Source organism: Scomber scombrus, chromosome 15, assembly GCF_963691925.1.
Source record: "Scomber scombrus chromosome 15, fScoSco1.1, whole genome shotgun sequence".
NCBI classification, from domain to species: Eukaryota; Metazoa; Chordata; class Actinopteri; order Scombriformes; family Scombridae; genus Scomber; species Scomber scombrus.
This window is the reverse complement of record NC_084984.1, coordinates 20710779-20736135: the sequence shown is the minus strand read 5'-3', so window position 1 is coordinate 20736135 and position 25357 is coordinate 20710779. Positions and strand designations below refer to the sequence as shown.

Genomic DNA, 25357 nt, shown 5'->3' with positions numbered 1-25357 from the left:
CGTTCTGTACCTTACCAACAACCAACATGGTTTTCTTTTAACCAAAATCATGATCTTTCCCCTAGTCTTCATCAGTTATGTCAGTGCCTAGGCATAACCAAATCTCAACCGTAGCAGCAACAGATGTGAAGGCAATGACATATAACCTTTTTGTCTTTTAATTTGGAGGACTTGTTGGGTCTTCCAAGACCTGAATGATGTACCAAAGTGACCAGGAAGCAGGGGCCAGAGACAGACTTCCAAGATCAGGATTGTCAACATCCATTTTCCATCACAGATTTTGCCAATAGCCGAAAGAAGCTAGTCTGTTGTTGGGGCCTCATGAGGTGTCCTAGATGCAGAATTGGATGCCTTCCACTATGATGGGATAAACAACAATCATGGTCATGTCAGCTTGATTGGGCCATTTTCAGGCTAATATTGTGTAGTCTGATCCTTGCTTTGAAAGATGGTGATTGAGAAACACGTCATGCATAATGTATGAGTGTTGGTGAATGGGTAATATTTTGAGGTCTGGAAGGCACCATTAAATGGGTTCTACATAAAATTCAATGGAAATGATATATTTAACTTAATGAGACAAACAAGACAATCTTATATTGTTCAGTGTATCATGGCTTTAACACTCCATTTCATTCAACAGTCGCAGCGGTTGGTTTAAACACCTCGCTAAGTGTTCACAGATGGTGAAAAGTTGGCAGACACAACTGTCCCTACCAAATACTTTCTCATAACCTGAGAGCTTCATATGAGGAGGTTTTAACTTCACTTGGGCATACCAGCAGACAGGAGGAAATATTTCCAATATATTATGTGGAAGGTTAATTGGTAAGGAATACAATATGTCTTTGAGTCCCTCGGTGTCAGCCTCACGCTCTCTTTTTCTCCCTCCTTTACTCCACCCAAAGCTCTCTCCCTTCCTGTCTCTCTCCTAACACGTTACTGAAAAAAATATGTTTCCAATTAGGCGCTGTGGAGAAAAGAACAACTCTCAACCATGAACACTACAAGTAATGTCTCAACAGGTTGTTTCATTCTTATTATATCTTTTATCTTATTCTAGGTGTGAAAATGCTTGTTGGAGAAATAACTGCACTTGTTGCCAATGAGGTTCCACCTGTTTTCAGTTTTTACAGATTACATTAAGAAATATTGAAGCAGTTTCAAAATATTGCAATTTGCTCAAGAAAAAAAGAAAGAAAAAAAGTTTTATTGATTGCAGTGAAATGTCAACTTTTTCAAAATGCTTGCACAAGCAAAAATAAGATGTGTAGCAAGTTTCAATGCCAGACTCTATTTAAATGTTATGTTTTGCAGTGTGTGTGTGTGTGTGTGTGTGTGTGTGTGTGTGTGTGTGTGTGTGTGTGTGCGTGTGTGTGTGACGTCATGTGCAGACAAAGGTCCTCTCCTGTAGAGTGTGTGTGGCAGTCGGTCGGACAGAGAGAGGGAGTGAGAGAGCTTGGCGGAGCCGCCGCGCCAGCGCAGAGAGGCACGGGGACAGAGCAGAGAGCATCAAGACGACTTCATCTGGGGAGAAAAAAAAAGCAAGTTTAAAAAAATTAATAAATACGGCATACTGGTGGGCAAAAGACGGAGATATTGCTTTTCTACTCGGACATAAAATGAAAGGGTTACCTGGGTGTATGTTGGATTTGGAGTCTTATATTGCACCGCTGCGACTTTGACACAAGAGTTGCGCAGGAGTCTCAAGGAGTTGTCTGTAGGAAGAATTTCAGGCTCCCTGAAACAAATTTGAGTCGGACATCCAGGAACCGACCAGGCAGTGAACTAAACTACCTACCTACAGCTCTCACTGGAGAAAAAAAGACCATGTAAGTATTTTATTTCTTACCCTGCTTATTGAATGAATCCGTATAAATTCACTTGTGATCTATAGTACATAGCCTACTGTAAGATTCAGATTTTTTTTTCTTTGGTTTATCTTAGTGCGTCTTCTTGTGCAAGCTGGATGTGGGCATCTGTACATAATCAAAGTATACCTGCCACGTAGACGTGGCAAGAAAGCGTTCGGTTCAGATAAAGGCTTTGATGGCATAAGCAGATGCCTGAATCATCTGTGCGCACCGTTATTTCGATAGGAGTGCGCTCGTTTGTGCGCCTATAGAGGTTGAGAGTGGGGACGCGGCTGGAATGAGGGACTTGTTGCGCCAGCGCTGGGATCTTGATCTAACTCTGGGATTGGAACAATATTTGTGGAAGGGAGTGAGCGGAAAAAAAACAAGCGGGCGTTGGGTCTGGGAGTAAAAGTTTGACATCTGTGTTGATTTTCCACGCTGATCTGCATTCAGAGAATGTGTTTGGAATTTGGATTTTCTTTTAGTTTTCTCCATTGAATCTCTCCCTGTCCCACCAAAATGTAACCCCACTACAAAGGTTTATAACAACAAGTTATCCAGCATCACTTATCATCCAAGAGGAAATACTTTTAAGTTTTGGAATCTTAAGGTGTGATTGCTAAAATGTGATGACCAAGCCAGCAGCATATTGAAAGTCGTCAAATGTTTCTTGTGGTGTTGGCATCTTTCCAAAGTATACGCCTTGATGCTGTCTACTACCGGCAGGAGTCAATACACCGTGCTGTGTCCTGGACTCAGGCCCTGAAATTCAAAAACAATTTCATGAACTATGTTAACTTCTCACTGAACTCTGTTAAAAGGCTTCACACTGGCAAAAAGCAAAGATTCTGCATGTAAGGTTTTCAGGCAGACAGACAATGTTGACCTCACCTGCACAGAGGATGGAGATAATTCATACATACTGATGTACTCAGTTTTAGCTGAGCTGAGTGCCTGTGATTATTCTATTATTTCCCTTTATCTATATTATACTACTATGGAAAATAAAAGAAAAAAAAGATTCTCTCTGTCCATTTTGGTCATTACACAACCTTTTCTTTATTGGTGCCTTTATGAAAAATTAAAATATGTGTTTACAAAAGCAAACAAGAAAAAATGGCTGAGTTTTGATTTACCCAAATTTCCACATGCATCCAGATATTGGATAACAACAAAGTTGCTAGTTAAGTGTTTTAACTGCTTGCAAAGATTTTCTGTAAAAAACAACGACAACAAAAAAAAACATATGCTCTCTACACGCTGCTTTTGCACTTTTGATGAAGTAATTAGTACTAATCTGTGACTCAAATGGTCCTTCTTTGTGGGGGTGATGTTTATTTGTGTATTCACATGAGAGAGCCAGAACAGTCTTTACCAACCACCCACTGCCACAAAACCACAGGGTGTTTTTTGATGCTGTTGATAGTGGAGTGTGAAAACGATTTACATTTCTGTAGATAGATTAGGGGGCTTTCATGTTGGTTTCTATCTATGCCATCTCCTCAAAATTAACTTTTTTTTTTTTTTTTTTACAACCTAAACTCACACAACAGTTCTCTAAAGGACTCTCATGCAGTATGTTGACTGTTGACTTGATACTTTGCAACAAATGTTTGTTTTTTCCCTAATTGAAATATGACTTATATATACTTATAGGGACTTGTTGCGCCAGCGCTGGGATCTTGATCTAACTCTGGGATTGGAACAATATTTGTGGAAGGGAGTGAGCGGAAAAAAAACAAGCGGGCGTTGGGTCTGGGAGTAAAAGTTTGACATCTGTGTTGATTTTCCACGCTGATCTGCATTCAGAGAATGTGTTTAGTCATTTACCCTGATATGATACTGAAAGAAGAAGTGAAAGATACTGAAAGACCAGCCATAATTGTCTCTCTTCACAAACACAGTACCTCTTTCATATGAGACATGCAAATACATGCATTCGTCCCCTGGGCAATTATAGCACGATATATATAGCAAATATAGCAAGATACAGATAAATATGAGAGGCATGTATTAAAATATTGTTCCATGCCACCACTAGTTCTCAAAAACTGCACTAATGCCACAAAGTTTAGGTGTACACAACATGTATTTGTGTCATCTAGCTTTCACTTATCCTGCTCTAAACTGCATTTCTAAAGGCTTTTCAAGGATTCATTTCAGTTATATTTTTTTCCTGCAAATTAGCCTGAAAACCTGCTTTACTTACTAAACATGTGGAACAGATCATAACAGAAAGACCTTGCAGCATATAAGCTTATTAGATGGACTTTTGCTAAATGAAAGGGTGTGTTATATGGTGCTCCGCAGATAATAACCCACTAGTTGGATTTTGGTTGTCAGTAGGCTTTCCCAAGCTATGATCCCAGAAGAAATTTATAGCCAAATTAAAATGCCTTTTATATGTGATTTATGATTCTAGCAGTTATTTAGAAATAAAACATTGCTTTCGGTGGCTTTGGACAAACCAGAAGCCACTGTGAAACCCACTTAGCCTGTCCGTGCAGAGCTGTATGTAATTTTTAGTTAACTCCTTCACCCTGGGGAATAAAACAATATTTTGTCAGACTACTTACAAAAGTAAATGCTCTAGAAGTGCTTCTGTTGGTGGTTTTATGAAATGTTGATCCTGCCACTGTAACTTTGTGATTTCCTTAACATCATTGAAAGTCCACAACTTTCTTTTATTGTCGCTTACAGTGACTGTTTGTTAATGTTTCTACAATATCCAGTTACTCAAAGACACTTCACATAAGTTAAAAGGATCATACCCCCCTTAAAAAATACAAAAAATCCCACTAAAAGCACAAGGTAACATGTGACATTGACCAGTTAATCAATTTTTATTTAGTTCTATAGGTGAGTTTTGATAAGTGTATTGAACATTGACAGGTCAGTGCAGTCATGTATGTGTTTGGAGAGAGAGTTGCAGGAGGAGAGGGGCAGCTATGGAGAAGACTCTGTCACCCCAGGACCAGTGCTTGGTCCTGAATGGTGGAGCAGGTTGGTGAGGTAGGTGGGGGCTTTGAATTAAATCCATTGTGGGACAGTTCTGGTGATAGATTGATGTGGTGTTCAGAGGAGAGGTTATTGTAGAAAATGACTCAGAGGTTGCGGACATGTGGGGAGAGAGACGGAGCAGAGTTGTTGATGACGAGGCAAAAGTTATGAGTGGTTTTGGTGACATATTTGGGACCAGTGATTATCATGTCTGAGTTATCATAGTATATTTTTAGAAAGTTGACTTGCATCCATGATTTTATTTCAGTCTGGCAGTTGGTTAGAGTCGGATGAGTTGTAGTAGTGATGGATTTAGCAGAAATGTACAGCTGGATGTCATCATTTTAGCAGTGAAGGTGGCATGACATCAGATGATGGTAGGGGAAGCATGTAGAGGATGAACAGGTGAGAGCCAAACACTGAACCCTGGGGGACACCTTTGGACAGAGGAGCAGTGTGGAGGAGGTGCAGATGTTGATGCCTGTTGTCTCTTCATGATATACAGCTTTAGCCAGGAGAGCGCAGTGCCAGTGATGTTGAGGAGAAGAATGGTGTGGATGATGGTTGTGAAATGACCAGAGTCTAAGGAGAGGAGGAAGTCATTGGTGGCTTTTAGGAGGGCTGTTTCTGTGCCGTGCTGTGTGCGGAAACCAGATGGTTTAAACAGATCATTGGAGATGAGGTGGGCTTTTAACTGGAGGCGACAACACATTCCAGTATTTTTTACAGAGAGGCGAAATTTGAGATGGGCTGGAAATTGCTCAGGATATCAGGGTTAAGTCCCTTTTTTTCAGGATGGGGGTGGGTATTCTGTTGTAATCAAGTCACATTGAGCCAAGTGAAGTCAAGTCAAAGGTCTTCTAGTCCAAAAAAAATTACACTCTATTCTATTAAAGTCAAATCAACTAAAGTTTTGTCCACTTCATGAACAAAACACATTCCATTCAAATTTAGCTGAGTCGAGTCACATTTAAATCTTCGCTGTAAAGCTCTGTTTTTTTTGGCTTTTTTACAAAAATATTCTAATTAGATTTCCATAATTCTGTTTTACTCCAGTCAAGTTGTGTCAAGTCAAATATATTCTAGTCTATGAGAAAAAACACATTTTATTCTTCTTGATTTGAGTCAACTCAAGTCAAATACGGTCTAGTCTGTCAGGCAAAACACATATCACTCTATTCCACTCTAGTCGAGTCTAGTCAAGTATGACCTGGTCAAAGAGAAAATTCAAGTTAAGTCACATGGAGTTGAATAAGGTCAAGTCATGGTGTACTCTGTTGACCCTATGCATTTCAGCAACAAGAAAGTGCTCAGACTCCATAATTTTGTCTTAAACCTACTGTCAACATCAAAAATGTAAAAATATTGAGCTGTGTTCATTGACATCTACTGCTTGTGATCAGCTAGCACCTACATTTTAGAAAATATCTGAATAGTTTCATAATATAACAGATTGTGAGGGGTCAACAGGGGGGAAAGACCGAAAGAGACTTTATTTTACAACAGTCTGACAATTATCAACTGCTATTCATATATCAGATCTGCTATACAGCACTGAGATCAGCTGGCCATGTAAGTGGTGGTACCTGGTCAGATTGTGTTGGTATTTGTGTTTTATTACATGCTCATAACCATATGATATAATGGAAGTGGTGCTGCTCAATATGTGTGCTAAGAAAAATATTTCTTCATCCAAAACACTGAGAACACAGTGGAGGCTCATTAAACACAACATAAATGTGTCCCAAGAATTGCCTTTTAAATCCAATATCAATGTTAAGAGAGCAAACAGGAAATGGAACAAATCTAAAAATTAGCTGGTTGCAACAGTTCAAGACACACTGATGGAACATGTGTAATGTGAGTTATGCCCTCATGCCCTGAGATGGAAGTGCTTAAGTGGTTGGAGGGGTATCATCCACTGATGAGCGTGAATCAGCCCGTCATGGCTGCAGTCACACATGACTCAACACAAACTCTCAATCCAACCCTTGTACTGAGCTCTGCCGATACACAGCAACTGTCTGAGAGTAAGTGTGAGGGTGTGTGTGTGTGTGTGTGTGTGTGTGTATGGTTCATGTGTACTTGTGCATGATGTTAAAGAGAAAGTTAGAGAATGAAAGCCTATGTGTGCAAGTGTTTGTGTGTATTCTGGGTTGCAGAAGTCCTCTTTCTCTGCTTTCTGGGGTGGGAGAATGGGAACAATGGGTGCATTGTGTGGAGAGTTGGCAAAGAGGACGGTGGGGTAGGGGTGGAGGAGGAGGAGGAGAGAGGTGGAGAGGATAGGAGACAGGAGATGAGAGCTGAAGAAAAGGGAGAGAGGAGAAGAGGGGAGTTCAGTGGGGGAAAGGGACAACAGAGAACATGTGGATTTAAGTAGAGAAAACAGGATGGGACAGTATGGGAAAGTTAAGTTGGAGTTAAGAAGAGAAGAAATGAAAAAGGTGGATCAACAATGGAAAAGGAAAGTTAGGGAAGAGAGGAAAGAAAAAGAGTGGAGGAGAATTGAGAGGGCTGAGGTGAGAGGAGGAAAGGAAGAAAGGAGATTTAAAACAAGGTGGAGGGAGAGAGGAGAGAGAAAACATGGGGATTTTGTGCAAAAAGAAGAGAAGCATATGGTCTGGAAAGGACTACAAGTGAAGAGACAAGAGGGGGAAAATGGAAGAAGTGTGGAAAGTTATAAGTCTTCTCAGTTTCACTTGACATACATATGATATCCAAGTTGCCACAGCAGTGCCAAGCAGGAATTAAGTGGATTAAACTTACATTAAAAATTGGAATCTGTATGCCCACGCTGTGTAAGAATGTAGCTCAAAAATGATCTCAGTCTGCACGGATATGCAAAGGAAATCAGGCTTTTTAATATGATTCTAATTGTGATAGTATACACACCTTCAAACTAATGCCTCATCGTGGTCAGTCATGCTATGAATTTCACAAAACCATTTCAGTCAGTTTGTAATTCATAAAGCGGGAGATGAATGTTGGAAATACAACTATTTAGCAACTTTGCAGGCAGGGAAAAAATTGCATCAGGTCGGTGTAAAGTAAAAAAATAAAAATAAAAAAAACCACCCAAAAATGGTCCTTTCCTTAAAATTTGATTCAAATTTAACATAAGATATAAGCCTAGAAGTTTCCCCTGTTCATTAACTACTGTAAGGCAATCCTAAGCTAAGTTTCCCCATAAAGCAGAGCACACAGACAGTTTCAGTGAAAAAACCTTCTATCACTTTCAGATGTAACCTCCATCACGCATAATTCATTCACATCAAAGTCTTGTTTGAAAAATGCGGCACAGCTGAACTCTGCAATTTGGGTGATTCATTTTTTCTCTTTTATTTTTATACAAAAATAGTTTTACATCTTTAAGAATCACGATCAGGCTCCATATTTGTACCAGTGAGATCACTACTCAGTCTCATAACTTATACATAACTGTAATCAGTCTTATGAGCTCTGTCTGAATTATAATGAAAATGAATCATCCTTTCAAACCTAGAAACCACAGAGCTGAGAATTTAGACTGAGATGCCATGCTAATGAACTACAGGAAACAAATCTTGCATGATACAACTCTAGCCTTTTTGTCTCTGTAGGTGGTAAAGTGGTAAAATGTGTTCTTTTCCTCATGAAATGTCCTGGATTTGCAATAGTTCTTAATTAAACTATATATCAGTATGATAGTCTTTAGCTCATTCATTTACCATAAAAGAGAGAATGGATTTGTAGACTTCTACAAACAAGTGAGCTGTACATCAGTGTATTATCAGTTGAAGAATTAATAAAAAACATCCTTGGAAATGTATGTAGGAATTTAACCTGATAATATTTTTCAGCACATCCCTGTGAAATGTATCTCAGTATAGACTCACAGATCAGGGAGTGGCCAGGCGTCTGTCTGACACATTATTAAATGTTCACTAATGCAGACTAAACCTTCTTTCAATGTAGGAATAACATGTCAAACCTTATATTCACTGGTGTTCCCCTGAAAGTGTGATTATTCTCAGGACTGTATTAACAATAACAGCCAGAACGTTGGATGATAGATTGTTGAGCTGCTGGGAGAAGACCTGTTTATTCAACTTCTGTTTTAGCCTTGAGTTAATTAGACACAGTCAGTTTACCTTAGTAGGTGTTAGACCAATGGTAAGAAAACACAGATGACATACAGATCTATTCACTCTTGCAACCTATTTTAACTTTTTTCTACAAAAAAGGAAAAGGTAATGCTGTTCAGATCCTAACTTTGGGTTATTTGCCTTGAGGCCTGAGGACGTGGATTTTCTTCAGTTGGTATCATTTATCTGTCTTTGGATCAAGAGCGTCAAATCTTGATAAAACTACCCAGATTACCATAAAATTTCATGTCAATACTGAATATCTCATAGGAATGATTCTTAAAACTTTGGTCATCTCCTGAATTTTTGTCAAAAGCCCCAATCAGTTCTGAATTTACTTGGTTTAGAATGAGATACTGTATCTCAACAGCTGATCCCAATGCCATAAAATGTAAAATTGATATTTAGGCTCTCAAGAGGATAATCCCTAATCATTTCAGTGGCCTCCAGCTGTACATGGACTCGCCAACTCTCCTCTTGTGGCACCTTAAAGCCAAAATATCAAGTTTGCACATAATCCATTTAGACAGTTGCCATGAAACGTCCAAAAACATTTGGATTTTAATGCCCCCGAGACCTTTGTTTGTACTTTATTACTTTCATCAGGATAATCCTCTGAGTATCAGTACTGTTTCTAGGGAGTCCTATAACTCTTTCATAAAGATTAGCTGTTTTCAACGCGTATTGTGAGCTGTAATGAACTACTTTGGCTCAGAGCTAGTGGCCTTGTCCTGAGTGTTACCAGTTTTCAACAACTTATATAGAAATATCTCATCCTGCAAAGGGAGCGTTTCATTTAACTGAAGTTAAAACAATGAAATCTAAAAAAAGAAGGAAGGGGGGATAAATATTTGTGTAGTAGCATATTTAGGAGGGAGGAAATGCGTTTGCTCCTTTGCAAACAACTGATAAAGAGTGTATGAGTCTGTGAGAGAGTGACTATTGGTGTGTTTTTTAATTAGGCGTATGTTATGAATATACGGGTGCAGCCCTGGTGCTGATTCTTGAGTAATGACCTCACTTGTGTGGATTCCAGGGTGGTCCTTTCATAGCCTATTAGACACTTAGCCACACACACACATATACACACACACTTGATTCTCTCTCTCCATGCAGCCAGACTTTATCACACATTACTAACAAGCATGAAGAGAGTATGTCAACACACAGTGCACACAGTGAGCATTTTGTTCTCTGTCTTTAACACCCGGGGTTCAACACATTGTACACACACAAATGTTCCCAAATCTTCCGCCCTCACTCACACACACTAAAAGTTCCAACAACTTTAGTCATTCAAACTTTCTCTTTAATAGTGAACATACAGTATACACCCAGGTGGACCAACACAGAAATCTAAAATCCCCTCTTTCTGTGTCCTCTTTTCTTGCTCAATCTTTCCCTTTTACAAGACCCACCCACGGTCTGTCGCAAATACACACACACACACACACACACACACACACACACACACACACACACACACACACACACACACACACACACACACACACACACACACACACACACACACACACACAATGACAGGATCTTTCTCTGCAGGCTCCAAGGGTCTGATGAAAGTGTCGGGAATGTGCATTGAGAGGCCACTGACACTTCCTCCACTTTCTAGTATTGACTACTCGCCTCAGGCATCTAATGCCCTGGTGACTGCTCCCTCCAGACGTGTAATGGCCATAAACCGCAGATGACAAGCAGAATAGATGGGCTTTCATCTGCTGTCGTAGTTGTCACAGATGGTCCCTCATTACGGATCTAGCCTGCATTAGTGTTGCCATGTCACTCAGCTGCTGCTTTCAGTGCTTCTAATGGCTGAGTTACTGCTTTCTCTTGATGGAAGTAATGATGAGAAAAGACAAACCTCAGAGACATTCAAGAAACCAAACGGAAATAACAAGAAAGAATATCACAAACAGAAAACTCTAGCAGTTTGTTTCTTGAGCATTGAACTTTGCTACTGTACTTTCAGACCCAATATATGACTTATGAAGATGTGCAGTTTGTATAAAAAAGGAATCTGATGATTGTCATGTATAATCTGATAAATAGAAGTAGCTTTATTAAAGGAGGCTTAATATTTTGTGTGGTTGGGTTTTTGTTTAAAAAAAAATAGAGGATGAAGAATTCTAAAACAACTTGCCATTAATCAAATGTTCACATACAGTTTAACTTTGTTTTTTTGTTTTTTTAAATCCATCTCTTCAGAAATCATCATGCAGAAATGAAGCAGATACATCCGGAGCAGCACTCCCCCAACAATAATTCAATACAGCTAATAAAATGTACCATTGATATTTCAGTGAATAAAATAACATTTTACGTCAACTTCAAGCAAACATGACTGCAGATGGAGCTCCTTATCAGCCCACCTCAGGAAATTGGAGATATAAACAGAGTCCAGAAAACCGTTTATTTAATTGATTGGAACTTCCTTTTTACTGTTATTGGTGCACTGCCATGCCTAATACACACCCATTTTGGCTAAGGGATGTAAGGATGTAGCACACTGCCAACATTTAGAGCCAGTCTACTGTATAGTTGATGGGCAGTATTGCTTTTGGCATGGATTAAGATTAATAAATTTGGGATTTATACTATGGTGTGCTGTGGAACAAAAGCACATTCAGGATCTAAATTATGGGTTTTAGCTACCGGAAAAACTTGCCTTTTTACATTATCTAACATGTCTTGTATATCGAGGCTGTCAAAACAGTGTATTACAAATGAGATTTAGTGCTCCTTTGCAGTTAAGGTGCGATAGTTGGAAAATATTTTGGCAAACTTGAGCTTTTCATAGCTTTTTGTAAAACCTCGTTTCCCAGGAGTATCGCTTATTTTTCATGTGAATTTTTGAGAGGTGGAGGTTGTGATAGTTTTCCTACATTGCAAATTAGTCCACGTGGGAGAGAGAGAGAAAAAAAAACTCCTTCATGTTTGCAGTTCAGTTTTGGCAGAGTGGAGTTTTTTTTTTTTTTTTTGCTGTGTCACTGCAGAGAGAAAAGGGGGCTTAGAGGATTGCAACGGTCATATTAGAAAGTAAATCAAGACAGAAGGATTTCCACAAAAACACTGGCCTTTGACCCAGAACTTCTAATACTCGTTCTTTCATTCGTCATCCCCTCTTGTTTCTTCAGTTGCTCCCCCTTCTCTCTCTCTTTGTCTCGGTCTCACTCTTACACATACACACTCAGCTTCACACACACTCTCCTCTAGCCCTGAGGTCTTATTTCCGGTCTGGGGTGTATGAGAGAGACCAGCCAGCATCTGTGTGGGACTGGAGCTTATTACACACACACATGTTCCTGTGAGCAGTGTTTTTGTTTGTGTGTGTGTGTGAGTGTGAGTGTGTTTGTGTGTGTGTGTGTGTGTGTGTGTGTGTGTGTGTGTGAGTTGACTCAAAGTGTCATGTTGCTGCTGTTGCTGCTTAGTTTTGTCAGTTTCCTCGGATGCGTTTTTTTAAAAGAAGGAACACTCGTAAACCTCGGGCAGATGGAAAAAACATGTTGCAGCTTCATATCACACAGGGGTTTATTCACACAGCCTTATGTGCCTGCCTGTGAATGTGCTTACACATAGATACATAAACACACAGAGCCACAGCTGCACACACACACACACACACACACACACGCACGCACGCACGCTTTGTGTAGTGTTGTTGTTAACTGTGACTTGTAGACAATACAAGTTTTGTTTCTAACAATCATTTTTTGACCTTTTGCGCTTACAAAAGCTGCTGTTCCTCTCTTAATGATTACGATACGAAACGGTTTTCTGTATGTGAAACACTCAGGGGGCCACAGGGGCGCACACACACAAACGACTACCAATCAAGTTAAGTCTAAATCCAAAGGGGATTTTTGTTTTTCCATGTTTCAGGAACCGGCTTAAGTCCACATGTTTCCTGAAGCACTGCTTTGTGTTGAATGTTATGAAAGAGGAATATATACTTTTTTCCTGGAAAAATGTAGATTAACTCATTCTTGACTACAGGAAAAAAACAAGACGTGTGGTCAAAACAATGAACACAGAGACCATTCTGTTGGTTAATTGATTTTGTTTGGGTATCCTAAATCCATGCAAGTACATATTTCTAATGTGATTTTTAATGAAAAAACCATCATCATGCTTCAAATGGTAGTTTAAGTACACTTTTTTGATGGCCATTTAATTATTTCATGGAGAGACTGTGGCTCCTTTTGATGACTCCTGAAAAATAAAGAGCATCTTTGCCACCTAGCTGCGCACATTTCTTTTCAAAATGCTTATTTTTTTCTTTAATTGTTTTAGTAATCTTAGCATATTAAATAGACTTTAATACAAACATACCTATTATGTCTATCTCACACACACACACACACACACACAAACACACACACACACACACAGACACACTGTAGATAACTTATATCTATTGAATTCCTAAGAGACAAGTAATTCACAGTCAGTTTGACTTTTTCTTTTGGCCAGATTACGGTTTTAGGTTTCATTTACACAGTGATGCAATCAGATTGAAATTTCCATGTATGCCAAACCCTTTTACTGAACTATCTGGTCATTTGATGCAAGCACTTTTTCAACTGCTCATTTTAATCTCGCTTTTACGATCCTGTAAACGTCACACATTTGGCTTTTACAATGTGGTTCAGTTGCCAATTGGAGGGAAACAACCAGATGTGATCTAATGATGAAATCTAGCTTTTTTGTGGCAATCTGTTGGTATTGCTTTGAGATGAAGGGCAGTGTATCAGATCAATGTATGTGAAAAATAAACCTTGCTTTTCAAAATTCAGAACATCTCCAGTGTCCCTACATACATACATATGACAGAGAGAAAACTTGAATCAAAATGTTGATGATAATTCCCACCAGTGTCTTACTGTTATTTTTTTCTCCTTTCAGAAAGCACCACTACCAACATGGATGAGGAACAGTGCTATTACAATGAAACCATTGCGTTCTTCTACAACCGCAGTGGCAAATACCTTGCTACTGACTGGAACACAGTCAGCAAGCTGGTGATGGGCCTGGGCATCACTGTTTGCATCTTCATAATGCTTGCCAACCTTCTAGTGATGATTGCGATCTATGTCAACAAGAGATTCCACTTCCCCATCTACTACCTGATGGCCAACCTGGCAGCTGCTGATTTCTTTGCTGGACTGGCCTACTTCTACTTGATGTTCAACACGGGGCCGAACACGAGGCGTCTCACTGTTTCGACGTGGCTGCTACGTCAAGGCTTGATTGACACCAGCCTGACAGCGTCTGTGGCCAACCTGCTTGCCATCGCCATCGAGCGCCACATCACCGTGTTCCGAATGCAGCTACACACACGCATGAGCAACAGGCGTGTGGTGGTAGTGATTGTCATAATATGGACCATGTCCATAATTATGGGGGCTATCCCCAGCGTGGGCTGGAACTGTATCTGTAGTATTAAATCTTGCTCCAACATGGCGCCGCTTTACAGCAACTCCTACCTGATCTTTTGGGCAGTGTTTAACCTGGTGACGTTTGTTGTTATGGTGACACTGTATGCTCACATCTTTGTCTATGTACGCCAGAGGACCATGAGGATGTCGCGGCATAGCTCTGGACAGCGACGCAACCGAGACACCATGATGTCTCTTCTGAAAACCGTGGTGATCGTGTTGGGTAAGAAAAATATATCCTCCTCCTCCTGTCCTTTCTATCCACCTATCTATCTCTATCTAGCAAGCTGCCTCTGTATTTCTAGTTATATACTGTATCTCTGTAGCAGTGAGTGTGACATCTGAAGTCAGCAGCAGAAACAGAACAATGAATCTGTTGATGGGTTTATCTGTCAGGCTATATCATTCAGCACTGAGTCCAAGCTGTGTTTGCCTAGCACGACTACAAGCATGAATATTTTACAATCAGCAACTGTTCAGTGCCAATTTTGTTGAAATATTCACATGAAAAATACTGGCTGTGAATATCTGCAGCAGGAATATGTTCTGATATAGCCAACAAAGAATCAACATTAAGTTTCAAACATATTGTGCTAAGGAAAAACGGTTGCATATGAGTGTAATTTATTAAGGAAACAGTAGTTTCAGCTTGAGATGTGGAATAGTGAGATCGCTACCGTAGCACTTTGATAGATGTGGGTTGTTGACTTTATACAGTGCATGAAATCATCAAAGTTAAAACTACAGACCACAGTCAGACTCTTGGCGGAAAGCGAAGATAGCATTACTGTTATAAAGTCTCATTTGAATGCAATGCTAAACCACCACTCACTAAAGTTTTACCCATTATACAATGTTAGTTAAGTTAGACAAAATTAGCTCTATTTGTAAAATACATTTTTTTTAAAAAGTTATTTGATTTCCTGAAGAAAATAAAAGAGGTTGTGAGTTTTTAAAGTACTTAAAGGATTCAGGATATGTGTAGAGGAAGGGGAGCCTGCAGGTTAGCATTTAAAAGTCTTTACAGTGTACTGAAAATGTGAATGGTATCATTTTCAATGATTTGAAATGAATACTCAATCAGTCAATATTATATTTTGTCCTCTGAATATGCCTATATTTGCAGTTTGATGAACAGATCTTTATCCACAATGAACAGAACCCATGCTGTATTAGTGTTATTGTAAAATTTCCACTGAACACATACTGCTAATTGGGAAAACGACCAGCCTCCTAGGTCTTCCTGCCATTTACAGTAATGATGTTGGAATTTTTGTGAGCCCCAGCATGTTAAGATTAATATCAAGAATTGCCAAACCACCGTAATATTTTTATCAACTGCTGACAACAGTGGATTTTCAACTGTTGATGAAAATAGAGATTATTAGTCACATTTGCACTGGGTGAGCAGTATAACAGGCACAAGATATGGTTTTGGCTATACTTATTGGTATCACTGTAGAATAAATTTAATCGTCACAAAACATAAAGTCTATACATAAAGTATATAAGAATTAAGTTGCAATATACCACAATCATACTTTTCTGTAGTATTGTAATTTTGTGGTTAGACAGTTTTTTGTGCATTGACAATCTCCTCTGATGAAACAGCGCCTGTTTTATCCTCGAGATGTCTGACAGTTTTATGTCTAAGAATTCAGTAAAAAATATGTTCCCCACTTTTCAAGTCTGCAGGCCTCTTCAGTAGTGTGTAATAAATAATAGCATTACAGTTTTTACGTGGACAGTAGTGTGAATTGGAGTGTGAATTGTGGGAATAGTAAGTCTTAGTGCTTGGAAGCAGGATGTGTTGATCCTAGACAAAACATACCAAAGGATTCCATGTGATTTGTCTCCTGTGTGTGCTGTGTTATCTCATCCTGTTGCCTCTGTTGTCTTTACTCCACTCTTAACTCAAAGCAATGGGACAGCTGAATGTGCTCTGTAGCCTATAGTGAGTATAAAACTGGACAACAGGCTTTATCTGCCTCTATGTTTGTTTCTCATCTGTCGAAGCTTCACACATACATTGCACAGAAGAGACAGATTTTTCTTGAGTCTCATCAGCAGACATTACCATGCTTCTTAAAGGCTAGTTAGGGATGCACATTATTGTCATTGACACTTCATTAGTATCAGCTGATAAAGGATGATAAATTAAATATTTGCATCAGTCCGAAATTGACATTTCTGCCAATATGAATCGTCATGTTGTCTTCCACTGCCTGGCTGTGCTTATCTCCATTGACTGTTTCACCCTGACGGTTTGAGTGCTTTCTCCACAAACAGGACCACCGCTTCTTCCCACAATTGTATTTGGCTAAAAAATCAAATATTATGCATCTGTAAGGCTATTAATTAAGTAAATTAATGAATATATGACAATGTTGTCGGAGGACTACAAGATGATTGCATGTATTAAATATTATTCTTGAAAGAAGTTGAAATATAAGACTTTTGCAAGATGGGAAAGGTCACTAAGCAATGGTAGTACAATATTCTTATTACTGGATTTGTCTTTTATTGTCATAGCATCTTCTTCCCTGATTAATACAATGACCAAATAAAGACATTAAAGTGTCCATGACCCTTCTCAGCACTTTAGTGTCAGTTGTGACAGTAAAACTGTTCATATTTTGATGGAGTAGAGGTACATGACATGCGTTAACACAATGCTGTCTCATTTTCACTTTAGCATTGTACAACCGTTGGCTGGATTTTTTTAATGTCTTCTCCAGCTGCTTCTGTGTTTTTGTAATGAGTGTTCCATATACAACAACAGAGAAGAGTCAGAAGACAATATAAACATAAATGTGTTCCAAATGCTAATAAGTGACTTCATCCCAAAGCAGCAGAGGATTCCTTAGAAATGAAACAAAATATATCACCTCCTTTTCTCAAGAGTTTCTCAGTAACAGGTCCAACCATTAAAGGCCCGGCTTGGGGTCACATATATGCATGACAGTACAAACTTATAAACAGTTTACAAATATGTTATTTCTGGAAATTGAGGTAGAAATTCAAGGGTTTTTCTGTGAACACAAACTTAAGGAGAAATGAAAACATTTAAAGATGACATAATTGCAGAAACAGGTGCTGTTTGGCTGCAATCCCAAAAGGGATCACAGAGAAGTTCAACAGTTTGGAAAAATCTATATTTTTAAAGCCCAGAATATGAGAAGAAAGTCTGTTTAATAGATGATCGAGGGATTATTTTGAGAGTGTGTGTGTGTGTGTGTGTGTGTGTGTGTGTGTGTGTGTGTGTGTGTGTGTGTGTGTGTGTGTGTGTGTGTGTGTGTGTGTGTGTGTGTGTGTGTTTCCACTACCAGCTTTGCTAGAACATGCAGCATTCGAGAAAACTGGAAACAATGCGATGTGAGGCAACAACAGTTTTTTCAATACTCATCATTATAAATTTTAAACTTTTGTTTTTCTGAATATCTTAACAAATCACATGTGTCTTTTTGCTGAGGCCAAACCCTTACTGGGAAGGTAAGTCTTTTGAGCAAGGGTGTAATATGTGTTTTGGTTCGCTCTGGAATCCAACTGCTGTTTCAGAGTGATGTCATTATTAAGCACTAGGGATGGGAAACGAGAACCGGTTCCAGTTTAGAAAAGGTTCCAAATAGTCGGATCCATCGGGATCTTATGCCTCTGAGCTTATCAATTTCTTTTATCAATGCCCAGAGGTGTGGTGTTGATGGAACAGAAAAGACGGAACTCATCTGTGAGGACAGAGCAGCCTCTTTACTGTCTACAGCACACACACATTAAAGTTATCTTCAGTTCATCTGCAAAAACGGCAGTGGTTCCAACAGTGGAACCTAAACCTCCTCTTCATTTTGTTATTCACATACAGGCAGGGAACTGTAAAATGGTTTCAAATTAATGAATTCATGAATTAATGCAGTTAGCTTTTGGCTGTGCACCATCTATCTCACCTACCAATTATGTTCCAAATATTCTTCAGCATGCAAGGATAAACAGTGGCGATAATAAAACAGTTGCGATGTCACTGAAAACCTGTGTAGGCCCACTTTTTTTCACATAAACAATTGATCAGGATTTGATAAAGGAATTGATAAAGAACTGGACAGATAAGCATAATTGATAATGGCATTGGTATTGATAATATCTTATCAGTTTTCATCCCTATTAAGCACTGAGGACAATATAAAATACCAGATGTTTTGCTGTACTAATATACAGGAGGCTTTTTTGTTGGACACACAAACATTTATTCACATCCATTTGACACTTCTCATCTGCTGTAAAGAGAAAAAAAAAAGAAAAAGAAAAGGCCTGTTTTTGTGTTACCCTGGCTACAGTAGTAGTTTAGGCCCTAAGTCTTTTACTCCCCTTTATGGTAAAAGTTGCCAGAGAGTTCTGGGTTTTGATAATGTTCAAGTTCTGAGGGAAAGGTTAAGACGAGTTTTGCCTTTGCCATTTGACTGGAAAGTAAACCCCTCAGCAACTCCCTGTCCAGCTTCATCCATCTGCCGACCAGATGATAATAACTGCTCCCCTGCTGCCTGCTTGTCCTCTCCACTTGTTCCTCTCAGGATGCGGTAAAGCCAGCCATGGCTGATTTCTTCTCTGAGGAACAGGATGAGATGGGGAAAACATTTTTGACATAGCTGGTTACACACACTTGAACACATGCGTAAAGCACATGCATGTGCACATGGACTCTCACACTCACATAAGCCCTCAGGCTTAATAAAGGACAGTGGGACACAAGATTGGCTCCATTCACATAAACTCTGACGTATTTATAATGTAGTCAAACGATGGGAAAACAAAACCAGAATCTGGCTTGTACTAGATTTGTTTTGCCAAAGACAATAGAGCATGTATCCTCTGCTGAGATAGGGACACATACACACGGAAACAGAATGCAAACACGCACATACAAATAGATAAAGCCTTTCCAATTTCATTAAGGTACACTGTGGATTTTTCGCCACCATTTATTGCTATTGAGTGATGGGGGTTTTAAGATTTGACCCCTGTGGGCATAATATGCCAACCAAAAGCAACAGTGCTTTAATTAAAGCCGAGGAGAAGAAGTATGTTAGCAAGTAAACCTTTAAAAGAAAAGGAAATGAAAATAATGTAATTTTTTACTTATTATTTTCATATTAGTTCATATTAGATAGCATCACCATCATAATAACATATTGTATACACCCGTACAAGCCACACACAGGTTAGATTTTAAACTGTTTCAGTTTTGAGAAGAGATAAGGCTTCAAAGATGAGGACTAAAAGCACACGTCAAGAAAACTTTAACAAAACCTCCAAGAAAGAACAGCACACAGCCATCCAGGAAGCATCCAGAACTGACTCCCACACAGTGAATGTAGTGAATGAGCTGGCCTTAGACCAGTTACAAAGGTTACACAATAAACACTCTAGCACACAACATAAAACAGTACAACTTGAATGTAGTTATGAATTAAATACTTGACTTTAGCCTCAGTGGTTTTAAGTATAACCCACATGTAATTAACATTAGCGTTAGCTTGTTGTCTTTTGCTATTATTAGTAGCTAAATTATTGTTTAAGTCTAGATAAGTCTGCAGAATTGAAAAGTCCTACAAAAGCGACAATAACTAAATAGTATAGGTAAAAACTGTGGATATAAGTTTGTGAGCTTTCTTTACCTAACCTTAAATAATCATTCTTGCTGGTAAGCTAACGTTAACCCTGAGTTTAGCCTTTTTGTTCATATTTTCTTGTTGCTATTAAAAGCAATGTAGTGTTAATAAAGTAGTTCAATTACACATCATAAACAAAGAAGTCAAAGCAGATAATTACTGGTAACAACGTGATCTGGTATGAACATTAACATAATACATCGTTGAACTGTGCCCTCGCAAAAAATGACCCCTGGTTAGAACTTGCAAACAACTGGTGAAAACACCATCTGCGAGTGTGCCCATTTGGTTGTTGTTGAATACCATTCCTGGCTTGCGGTAAATGTTTCTGCCTTTAATTTTTGCTGACAACTATCAAAAATAAACTTGAACTGAGAGAATTTACACAATAAGCAAATCTAGTTAACTGTCACTGATCTGTTGCAAAAACGATCACAGTTTTGCTACCACAGCATATGGCTTTTTGGTGGGGGAAAAAATGTTTGAGTGGCACCAACAGAGATTCTCTTCATCACTCTTCAATGAGTCAACAGTTCAGTCAAATTAACCGTGACTCTTGATCAATGTGCGTGTGTGTCTGTGTGTCAGGTGTTGGCTCATGTAGGGGTCTTCTGTGAATGATTTGATTATCTTCAAGCCCTTGGTATTGTATGCGGTCACATCGTCAGACAGTGTGGAGCGCCAAAACACATACCATCGCCCAAGCAAATGCACACAGATGCTATAACACTAATGTTCACTACTATCAAAATCACATTGTATAACCAATCAATGTTCAACCCATGGGCTCACTGATTTTCCTACCAAGATTTCAAAGTGAGAACAGAAGATAATGGCTACATGCTCAAAAATACCCCTGCCATACACACACTTTTTTTTTCACTCTGCTACTACAATGCATGTGTGTCTTCTGGCGGACTGAGAGCAGAACCAATCAGAGCTAACAACAAGCCAAACCCTCCAATCCGCTGTCAGCATGGAAACATGCCTGGTATGCAGCTCGCTATGTCACCTGTTTTCTATGTATTTGACTGTGTGTGTGTGTGTGTGGGTGTATGCGTCTGTGTAAAGCTTGTAATGCAAGAAATTACTCTTCACAGTGAAGCTTTTCTAATCACTCACAATGGTAGCATCTGTCATTATGAATCCTGTTTCAACAGCATCAGTTAATTTCTGGCACACTCTTCAGTCTTCCACATATATCAACTGCTTCATAACATACTTTACTTATTCTTTCAGTAATCCTGCTTTTGTAAGTTTGCATTAAAGGGAAATTTCAGTTAATTTTAGCCTGATGTACTCACCTATGTGTGAGGATGAATGAATTGATGTTTTTATCGTCTCTATAACGGAGCCCAAAAGAGCAAACTTATTATGACTCATAGCCACTATGGCCACATTATGCGAAATCCAACTGTAAAGAAAGGAATCTCTGTCTGTCGGTATGTATGTATGTCCTTAACTTTTCTCAATTCATCAGATTCACTTCACACTTGGTGAGTGTATTACCAACGTTCCAAGGAAGTATAGTGTTGAGTGTGAAATTGTTTGGATGAGCAATATATTCTTAAAAACTAAACAAAGCTCTGCTCCTTCTCCTGCCCATTGAATTTAACGGGCGGAAATACAGACAGCGCTACTCTGCCATTGTAACCTACATTATGGTCGGAGAAGGTAATTACATCCATTGAGATAAGGACTACCATAGAGAATGAATTAAAAAGTTCAGAGTGTTAAGCTGTACGTTTCTCACTCATTTGGATGTGAATGAAACTTGGTGACATCCTGTACTATGTTCAAGACATAGTACATATCTCAGGCATGTTTTGAATGGCCATTGCAGTTCATCTGTTCAACTTCGGCTCAAAATTGTAGCGTCTCCTGAACATTGGTAAATTGTGTCTCAAACTGATAGCCTGCATGTGAGGTGATTGAAGAGCATCGGTAAATTGTAGCATCTCCCAATAGCCTGCATGTGAGGTGTTTAGGGAACAGTGGCAAATTGTAACTTGAACCAATAGCCTGAATGTGAGGCATTTAGAGAACATCAGTAACTTGTATTGTCTACTGATAGTCTGCATGAGAGGCATTTAGGGTTCAGGCACTGTTCTCTCTAGGTATTGAGAAATGGTCCTGTTTGGAATAGGCATGTTTTGAACAGGCACTGCACTAGTACTATTTAAATGTATTTAATATTTAATTAAAACTGAATTTCCCTTTAGTAATTTATCTAATCTGTACTATACTGGATTTCTATATGCTGGTAATGCTGTTATGGCCAAATATATTATAAAATATCTTGCTCAGTGCATGTCTTGGTCTAAGGGATCCTTATCAAAAAGTTTCACATGATGTGTTCATGTTAAAAAAAAAAAGTATATCATCAATATGTAATCATCAGATTTTTGAACTACTCAATATTAAAATTGCTTTTGCTGTAGATGTGGATCTACATGGCAGTGAAAAGTGTATATGACCAAGTGGCTGTTTCTGGGACAGAATAATTAACCCTTTTCTAACCAGAAAACATCTGAAGACACAGCCTGAAGTAACAGACATTGGCGCAATAAACAGCTAACAGAAGAAAAACCATACGTAACCATACACTAAGAATGTTGTCAAAAATACAGTTGGAGCATTGGACTGGACTGGTATTGGTTTATAGTTCAATCGCATAAAACAGAAGAACCACTTAAAATCAGATGCAATTTTGGAAAATTAGATTCAGAATTTGGTGGTGACTGGCACAGCTGTGCCTGGCTGTCTGGATTTGATATAAACCATAACACAGTGAGCAGCGTGCGCATATTTTACTGTCGACTTTTGTCTTTTTATTCCAAAACACTGAGAAAACAGAGAGGAGTACAGTTTGAAAATCACAAATCTCAGCACCTGGCAGTGTGTCACTGCTGCTGACCCTGCACATACAGTGTATTACAGACTTTTAGTGCTAGCAGAGCAGAAAAAAACCCTTCATTATTGCCATTTCACTGTACTTCCACTGAAAAGCTTGTTTCTCTGACCATTAGAGCACTGTGACACCACCACCAGACTCCATCACTGTATACACCACAAGCCTCTTTATCAATAAATCACTCAGCTACTGAATGTGAACTTTTATCTAATCTTAAGTGCATGTGTGGAAGCACTGATGTGGGGGGAAAAAAATCCTTTTGTGGCCATTTCTGAAATATATATAATGGTTTTGGTCTGCTGACTTATTTCAATGAGATCATAGTCATGACCACAGATAATGGTTGGGTTAGGAAAATGGTAGAAAGAGACATACATAGAAAAATAGAGATAAAACAGAGTGATAGACATGACAGTAGGGAAGAAGAGAAGAGGAAAGTTGCAGAGTTGTTGAGACCAAGTTGAGATTAAAAAAATAAAGAAAAGGGTAGAGAAGGGGAGCAGGAAACGAGAAATAAATGAAGAAAGATGAAGGGAGATACAAATAGAGATTGATGGAAAGAAAATGAGTGAGATATACAGATGAATGGAAACCAGTAATGTAATATTAGATGTTTATTCAATCTTAAGAGCCTAGAATTGCACATTAGAGGAAACCTGAACGGACATGAAGACACAATGAGAAATGATAACTCTAAAGGAATATAGTAATGGGTGGTCAGTCATGACAATCCAAGACAGCAGAATGTGAAGCTCTATAATGAGTTAAGTATGTTACTACATGTGGAACACATCAAAATAATGTAGAGAAAGTCAGAGGTGTGAGACATAGCTTTATGAGGATCAGAAACTTAAAGGGGCCATATGGGAGGGGGTCTAAGATTCAATTTTTACATGACAGAAACTACAGATATATAAATATTACTGGAGACCATGTTTGATGCAAAAGTTATTATATAGATTTTACTTGATTTCAGTGTGAGCAACCTCCATACCTGAATATTGCACAAACAGTATTGTTTATTTAAACACCTGCATGTTCAGACAGAATTGACGCAAATATTACCAAAACATTGGCTTGTATCTCGGTGCAATCTTCTTCCTAAATGTACTGACATGAGAGGAAAAAGAGAAAGAGAAACTGAATTTCCTACAGACATAGTTTATAGTTGACTCTATTCACTTTCTGTCTGAATTCACATTGAGGGAGGAGGTCAGAGTGGATGGTTCCCCAACCTAAATGACCTATATTTTTGTTTAGGTTGGGGAACTTGTTGTGTAAACAGAGATTAGCTCTCCTTGGTGGTGCATTCAAGGCCATTGCACTGAAGGCCAATGTTGTATAAAATCTAATCCAAAAATACAACCAAACATTACAATGAGGAATAATTTACATAAGGGAGCAGCAGCTAACTCACCAATATCGGCATATCTTTAAAACCACCACAAAAGAGAATTTTCATGCAAGTATATTGGAACTAAAATAACGTTTATAATACAAACGTAGATGCCATAATGTTCATTGTGATTGACAACCTTTTCAAATCTCTGCAGTTTACTTTTCAAAGCAAAGTGATATGGGCCATCAAAATATGTCATTTCTACTTGAAGGGCTAAACATGTAAAACCACACAGCATGATCCTTTAAACCATCTAACCTCATATTCATGTGATTCTGTAGTGCACTACATGTGATTGAGGCCAAGGGAGCATAATGCTCTGAAAAATAATACACGATATGTCAGTAACACTGAAAAAACCATGTCGCAAACATCTTAATGATGACAAATCCCTTTCTCCCTGGAAGAAACATGACACGTCAGCCATTAGCGCAAATCCTTTCCTAACAAGTAAGATTAGGAAAGACGCATATTTCCTAACCTGAAGGAGGGGGGCTTGAGTGCAAAGACAGAAAAAGACCTCAAAATCATTGCTCATAATCTGCAAAACATGTTATCCAAAGCAAAGAGCTGTAATGCTGAAAGTGAAACCCCATTTCTGTTAAATAATGATCATGTTGATTGTAAGGCAGTGCTGGGTTCAAAGTAAGAGATTTTGTGAGCGCTTTCTCAACACCATCCAAATGTTTTTTTGTGTTTATGTGCTCCTCCATTTGTCACTGTGCCATGTATAATTATGTAAGCGAGTGCTTGCGTGTGTTTGTGTCTGCACATGCGAGTGTTTATCCGTGTCTACCCTCGGTTTTGCATGTGTTCATGGGAGTGCTGGGTTCATTGCCATAGTCTGGTCTCCATTATTTCCTTATTTTTGTTCCCATAGCCCTCTGTTCTCTCGTTTTATGGAAGCCCATTTCTGCCAGTAAAAGAAAAAAAAGGATGAAAGTTGGA

The 25357-nt window shown here is 38.8% G+C and overlaps 1 protein-coding gene across 1 annotated transcript in view; it reads left to right on the top strand.

The window, feature by feature from the left end:
- Positions 1-1589: 1589 nt before the first annotated feature.
- lpar1 (lysophosphatidic acid receptor 1) overlaps positions 1590-25357 on the top strand; it is a 28385-nt gene continuing 4617 nt past the window's right edge. Inside the window, exons 1-2 of the mRNA XM_062434692.1 lie at positions 1590-1832; positions 13904-14659. Coding sequence (XP_062290676.1) covers positions 13921-14659 — 739 coding nt within the window. The 5' untranslated portion in view covers positions 1590-1832; positions 13904-13920. The remainder of the gene's footprint in view (positions 1833-13903; positions 14660-25357) is intronic.